The 7,500-nt window shown below is 42.5% G+C and overlaps 1 protein-coding gene across 6 annotated transcripts in view; it reads left to right on the plus strand.

Annotated features, from left to right (window-relative positions):
• Positions 1 to 7,500, plus strand: part of LOC143291713 (uncharacterized) — a 73,308-nt gene that overhangs the window by 9,698 nt on the left and 56,110 nt on the right. For 3 of the 6 annotated variants that reach the window (XM_076601743.1, XM_076601741.1, XM_076601742.1), the window contains exon 5: positions 3,620 to 3,745. The exons of the other annotated variants lie outside the window; for them this stretch is intronic. In XM_076601743.1, the coding sequence (XP_076457858.1) occupies positions 3,620 to 3,745 (126 nt within the window). The remainder of the gene's footprint in view (positions 1 to 3,619; positions 3,746 to 7,500) is intronic. 6 annotated transcript variants of the gene reach the window in all.

A 7,500-nucleotide genomic window follows, 5' to 3' on the forward strand; every position in this document is an offset into this window, starting at 1 on the left:
TGAAGAGACATAATCGCTCACTCGTCTTCCTCTTTTCGGAGGGACGACGAAGGACAAAATCACAGAAACCACGTAAACCCACAGTTTCTCTCAATGTGAGAGTCGTTCCCCTCCCACTTTTTCTCACGATGTGTGTGAAATCGTGGGCAGTCCCTTTGCCTTTATTAGAAATATTTCTTTTGTCATCGGAGTTGGTTTGTGTCCCCTCCCCCCCCCCGCCCCCCCCCCCCCCCAGGAAGCCAGCATATTCGGGGCTAACCTCCATATCTGGAGGCCGTCCGCTGTCCGCAACCTGCGACCCCTGAATTCCAGTACTGAAGGCACAATACTTAAAAACAACAACAACAAATGATAGTCTCCCTTTCCTTGTGTCCGAATGCGAAAGATGGGTCCGCTGTGAAGAGCCGAGTGCTGTAATCAATACTCTGCCAAATGCAGTGTGGGGATAGGGATTAATGTCCCTTTCGAGATCTCACCAGCGGAATGTATCACTTGTTTTTCGCCAGTGTTCTGCTGTCTGATTTGATAATTTTGTCCACCAATGAGGGATGGTATGTCTTTGTTGGTCAAAGCACAGACTGTTGTAGACAACTGATTCTCTGTCCGTATCTGATAAAGCATAGGTTTTGACAAAGTTGGGATGACAACCCATTGCAAGCACACATTTTGACTTCCCTTCTCCAGCATAGTATGCGAAACAGATTATTTGCTACTCACTGTTATATATTTTTTTCATACTAAAGATCTGTTTCGGTTTCCGCTTATTTGTATTATCATCCTTTACTGATATGTTTGTGGAGTCTCTCGATTTTGATGTTTTCCCTCGCATATACAAGACTACCACTGAACTGTTAGTGATATCACTTAATCATACACCGCGGGGAGGGTGTGTGGCAATGCATTGTTGAGATATCTGACAGGTTTAGAAGGAGCGGAACTAAAACCGTGCCAGGTATAACGATTGGCCATATCTGGTTGACAGGAATCAATTCTCAAACATGACTTTCTCTCACACTTACCATCTTACTCTTAATATGTAGTATGTTTACCCCTACATCCTGCATTCTCACCACACTTCCTACCTACCACAGGATCACAGCTCTCCTGCACACATGGACAACCACCTGCTGGCCCCACAACATCTATGCCACCTCTCTGTTCAACCTCCCAGCTATCACCTTCTCACACTGCCGACACGTTCCTCCACACTCTCCCATTCCAATAGCACCCTAAGTGCCCACTGCCCTGCCCCTTCTCTTCTTTATCCCTCCCATTTCTACAACACTCCAGCTACACACATCTACGTCCACCTCCCACTGCACCATCTAGCTACCCAAAACCTAACGCCCCCTCACGTCGTATCAGCCACATTTGCCAAGACCCAGAAGCATTCCCATCAAGGTACATATTTCATTCTCAAATAAGAATAAAAAGAACCACCATTAAAAAAAAAAAAAACTTTAAGATTGAATGACAAACGGTTATATAGAAATTAAAAAGGGTTCTTTACAGCGCAAAAACACTTCGTCCAACAACACTGTAATGTTGATGCAGAGAAAACTGGGGGGCCAACTGAGGAAACAGTTGAGTTCTGCACAGAGGGTGGGCTTTGAGGAAGGAACTGCCCACATCTGGAAGTATGAGGAAGGAAATCTGGACGAACACTGAGAAGAATGGCCCACATACTTTCTAGGGAAACGGCCCCAGACTTGCTAGAGGTAAGAAACACGAAAGAAGGAATGGAACATGCTGTCTCGAGGTACAAAAACACTGAGGTGGCCCAGGCTGTCTAGTAGGAACACTGATATTATCTTGCGTAAGTAGAGCATGCTGTCTAGAGAGGTAGAGAACAATGAGGAAGGAATGACACAGGCTGTCTGGAGGTAGAACAGAGGAAGAAATGACACAGGCTGTCTGGAGGTAGAACACTGAGGAAGGAATGACACAGGCTGTCTGGAGGTAGAACACTGAGGAAGGAATGACACAGGCTGTCTGGAGGTAGAACACTGAGGGAGGAATGGTACAGGCTGTCTGGAGGTAGAACACTGAGGAAGGAATGGTGCAGGCTGTCTGGAGGTAGAACACTGAGGAAGGAATGGTACAGGCTGTCTGGAGGTATAACTGAGGAAGGAATGGTACAGGCTGTCTGGAGGTAGAACACTGAGGAAGGAATGACACAGGCTGTCTGGAGGTAGAACACTGAGGAAGGAATGACACAGGCTGTCTGGAGGTAGAACACTGAGGAAGGAATGGTACAGGCTGTCTGTAGGTAGAACACTGAGGAAGGAATGGTACATGCTGTCTGGAGGTAGAACACTGAGGAAGGATTGGTACAGGCTGTCTGGAGGTAGAACACTGAGGGAGGAATGGCACAGGCTGTCTGGAGGTAGAACACTGAGGAAGGAATGACACAGGCTGTCTGGAGGTAGAACACTGAGGAAGGAATGACACAGGCTGTCTGGAGGTAGAACACTGAGGAAGGAATGACACAGGCTGTCTGGAGGTAGAACACTGAGGAAGGAATGGTACAGGCTGTCTGGAGGTAGAACACTGAGGAAGGAATGGTACAGGCTGTCTGGAGGTAGAACACTGAGGAAGGAATGGTACAGGCTGTCTGGAGGTAGAACACTGAGGGAGGAATGGTACATGCTGTCTGGAGGTAGAACACTGAGGAAGGATTGGTACAGGCTGTCTGGAGGTAGAACACTGAGGAAGGAATGGCACAGGCTGTCTGGAGGTAGAACACTGAGGAAGGAATGGTACAGGCTGTCTGGAGGTAGAACACTGAGGAAGGAATGGTACAGGCTGTCTGGAGGTAGAACACTGAGGAAGGAATGGCACAGGCTGTCTGGAGGTAGAACACTGAGGAAGGAATGGTACAGGCTGTCTGGAGGTAGAACACTGAGGAAGGAATGGTACAGGCTGTCTGGAGGTAGAACACTGAGGAAGGAATGGCACAGGCTGTCTGGAGGTAGAACACTGAGGAAGGAATGACACAGGCTGTCTGGAGGTAGAACACTGAGGAAGGAATGACACAGGCTGTCTGGAGGTAGAACACTGAGGAAGGAATGGTACAGGCTGTCTGGAGGTAGAACACTGAGGAAGGAATGACACAGGCTGTCTGGAGGTAGAACACTGAGGAAGGAATGGTACAGGCTGTCTGGAGGTAGAACACTGAGGAAGGAATGACACAGACTGTCTGGAGGTAGAACACTGAGGAAGGAATGACACAGGCTGTCTGGAGGTAGAACACTGAGGGAGGAATGGCAGGCTGTCTAGGACACTGACAGGCTGTCTAGAGGCACTGAGGATGAATTGCAGGCTGTCTAGAGTGGGGCATTGAGTAAGGAATGGCACAGACTGTCAACAGTAGGAGACACTGAGGATGCACAGGCTGTCTAGAGGTAGAACACTTAGGAAATTGTGGCCGACACAGACTGGTGAGAAGAGAGCGATAAGGACGTTGTTTTAACAGGGGACATGGATAGGTGAAATAGCAAGCCCACTTATAAGATCTAGGGGTGGGAACGTGTGAGATAAGAATGCCAACTGAAATGGTGGAGGGATGAATGGTTGGGACAGAAACAACGCACAAACATGATCTTAACAGTCATGCAAGACATTCCCCAGGAGAGGAAGGCAGCGACCCATTGCTTGTTTCCCTCTTCGGGATCGTACTTCTCAATGGGGCTGTAATTATCGCTGTGATTATCGTGTGTGCGATCCTGTACATAAAGCGAGACAGGTAAGCAAGCTCAAAATGGTCTATAATTTAATTTACAAGTTGTCAATGTTTATTCATTACTTTATCTTTGGGAGATCTGGAAGATCTTGAGTCATTATTGGTACTGACTCAAGCAAACTGAAGCAGAGAAGGGGTGGTGGGCTGCTTTATAAATTGGACATGCATGAAAGAGTCTTCGTAAAAGGTACATATGCTGAATGCAAAAATTAAGAAAAAAAAGAGGAAAAAGCCGTTGACATCCACAGAAATAAGTGTTCACCGAGTACATTTGCAGAAAACAGATATGAAGTTTTGAAGAAAAGGAAACACAATCAAACACATAAACTTGTTCTGAAGGACATGCATTCAACTATTTAGAGATGTGCATTAGAAAATACTTTGACACGAGCAGGCATTTGTCGACAGAACTACAGTCAGACGGATGGATATTTATTGGAAAAAGAATACATTCAAACAGGGCTGACATTTTTAGATATATATATATATATATAACACGTTCAAGAAAGTGGACATTTGTAGAAAGAGAATGCGTTTACAGAGAGCATATATTTGTAAAATATTATTCATTCAAATACACAAATGCTTGTAATTCACCCAAACACAGACACACTGGAGGAAAAAACAGAAGAATCATTAAGATGTATATACTTACAAATTCGGAACTGATGACGATTAACGATTGTGGGAAGAAAAAATATTCAAGCGTATGGATACTCATAGAAATAATCAAGTCGGTGCAAGTTGATATGTAGGGATATGGATATTTATTACTATATTTGAAGACTCATTTAAAATGACTTATTCAAACATTCTCAGTTGTTTTTGCTTAGAATGTTATTATGTGTGTATATCAATTATATGTGGGCTTTTTGGGTTGTTGTTTTTTTTGTTTGTTGTTTTTTTATGTTGTTGTTTGCTTTTGTTTTATTTTCCTATTGTTACTATGTTTTTGTCAGATTTGTCTTTTCTCTTTTCCCAGTATATGTATTTATCCATTTATGTCGTCATGTCAATTGTCCATGTGATATATAAATGGGAAAATAAAAAAAGCTTTTAAAAAATGAAATCATTCGTTGATAGAACAAAAGTACGCAAATTTGAATAGAAATGCTTTGAAACAGTTAGATGTTCTCTGAAATTAAATATATTATAACAGATATAGGCCAATATATGTGAGAAAGAAAATGCATTTAAACGTGTAGATGTCTATGGGAGAAAAACTACTGTTAGACAGGTACTTGTAAGAAAGGAAATGCTAAGGTGGAAACAGAATGTATTCACATGGATAGATATTTGAAGACATTGTACACGAATTGGTGAACATCTGGTTGAAAACTGCATTAAGAACAAAAATGAAAAAAAGGGGGATTATATATATATATATATATATATATATATATATATATATATATATGTGTGTGTGTGTGTGTGTGTGTGTGTGTGTGTGTGTGTGTGTGTGTGTTGTCACACTGCCGCATTCACTCAACTCAAGCTCACACGACAGATAGACTCGCACACAACGTTCGCATTCTGACTTCACTCTTACCCAGGGATAAACAACATAACAACGTAAAGACACTCCTTTCTGATTAGTAATAATTTAAAGAAAAATAAACAATCATGTTCACATTTTTCCTTCAGATATAAATCATATGAAAAGTCCAATCCAGGAAAGCACAATATTTTTATATTCTCCCTTACGCTTCCCGTTCAAGTTTTTAAATGATTATTTTCATTGGTTGTGTTGTCAGTTGGTGCTTCCCAAACATCTTTCGGTGGCCGATTTTTCAGCCAAACACCTTCGTCCGAAAACAGGCCAGGCGCTGAGGATCCTGAAACATCCTCAGAACCTAACTGTAATTAAATCGAACAAATAGTAAAAATAGTACTCACATGACTTGCGTCGCCATTCTCGTTATACTGAACCAGTGTTCAGAAATGTAAATGAAAATAAAACATCGAAATCCACAAAATTTAGATTAAACGATGTCACCGAATTTCTCATTACCAAACTCGAAATTACCGACTCACCAGTACGTCAAAATCAGCTTCCCTGAACCTCCACAGTTCAACAAGGCTATGTCTCACATTCTCTCTAAGAATGGTAACTGTCTGTTCCATGACTCTCAGAACCCAAGGTCTATTTTTTTTCCAGGTCACTCCTGTGACCAGTTCAGCTGTGCACAGAGAGGGAAGTGGCAAGAATGTTGGTGCACTTCACAACAGTATCAGTATTCACAACAACAGCTCGTGAACACATATTCACCTCAGCGCCTAAAGACACATGCATCATGAGCCTTTCTCCAGATATCAAGTTCAAACTAATACAGTAACACAGCCACACCACACAGGAAATCTGACCTTTACAATAAGCACATTATGACAACCAACTTGGTGTTATGACACACACACACACACACACACACACACACACACACACACACACATATATATATATATATAAAAGAAGACAATACGTTCAGTCGGAAAAAATTGCTTCAGGCATAAACAGTTGTTGAGTTTCAGTTTCAGTTTCAGTAGCTCAAGGAGGCGTCACTGCGTTCGGACAAAACCATATACGCTACACCACATCTGCCAAGCAGATGCCTGACCAGCAGCGTAACCCAACGCGCTTAGTCAGGCCTTGGAAAGAACGCAGTGTTTTCTATGCAGTTGTTGAAAGAACGCACAATAAAGGAAAACGTATGAACAAACAAATAACAATATCGGAAAAGACATCTAATCCATGAATCACGAAATAAATAATCATATAATCAAAACAATCGGTTTGACCACATCCATGCTGTTTTAATGATGATGTGGCATCTCTGTTGCTCTTATTGTTGTTGTTGTGCCGTTGAGGATGCATGGTTATGTATGTATGTATGTGTGTGTGTATGTATGTATGTATGTATGTAGACCAGCAGCAAAGTGAGAGCTGTAAATCAATAGTTTCTGCATGGTCTTCATGTCAATGGTTCTACACTGGAATGGGAAAACTATGAGTCTCAAACTAGGTGGCAAGGTGCTGCAGACTTGGGGCTAGTTCTAAAACCCTGATGGCCGGGAGAGTGGAGATGTAACTTGAGCAAGACTCTCTAAAACAAATAATCGAATTCTCGCCCAGATAGTCTGGACCGCAGCTCCCTCTGCTTCTCTGCTGGTCTTAGTCAGACACAATTATCATAGTATACCATGTATGTATGTATATATGTATGCATGTATGTGTATATGTAGGGCAATTCGGGACAAGAAACCCAGTCGGGGTCAAACGCCCACACCCAAAATATCGGAGATGATGGCACACAACGAGCCAATGACACTTTTACCGTTTCCGCTTGATAGCCGGGAAAACACGCCCCAACACGGAGGCCACTCAGACGTCAGCTATGTTTTCCACATGCATTTAATTGTTTTCACCTTGATTTTTGTAAAACCCATGCTGGTGAAATTTTGATGCCAGTGTCTGTTCTTCATTCAAAGCAAAGTTCTGTAAAAGGAATGTGTTAGCTGTTGAATCGTGGCGTTGAAACCGATTTATGTCCGTTGCTGCTTCCTGGAAATTCTATAATCTATGTGTTTTCAAATGCACAAAATGAACAAATGGTGACTGCTGGACCTTTTAAAACAAGGTTAAAATGGTAATTAAAAAAAGTTTTAAAATCAAAGGTACCTTAAGATGAAGATAAAAGCAACGTTTCGAGTAAAAAAAACTCAAGTGGAGAGGTGAAGAAGTGTTGGCAGGTCTCAGCAGC

This window comes from Babylonia areolata, chromosome 17 (genome assembly GCF_041734735.1).
Source record: "Babylonia areolata isolate BAREFJ2019XMU chromosome 17, ASM4173473v1, whole genome shotgun sequence".
Taxonomy (NCBI): Eukaryota; Metazoa; Mollusca; class Gastropoda; order Neogastropoda; family Buccinidae; genus Babylonia; species Babylonia areolata.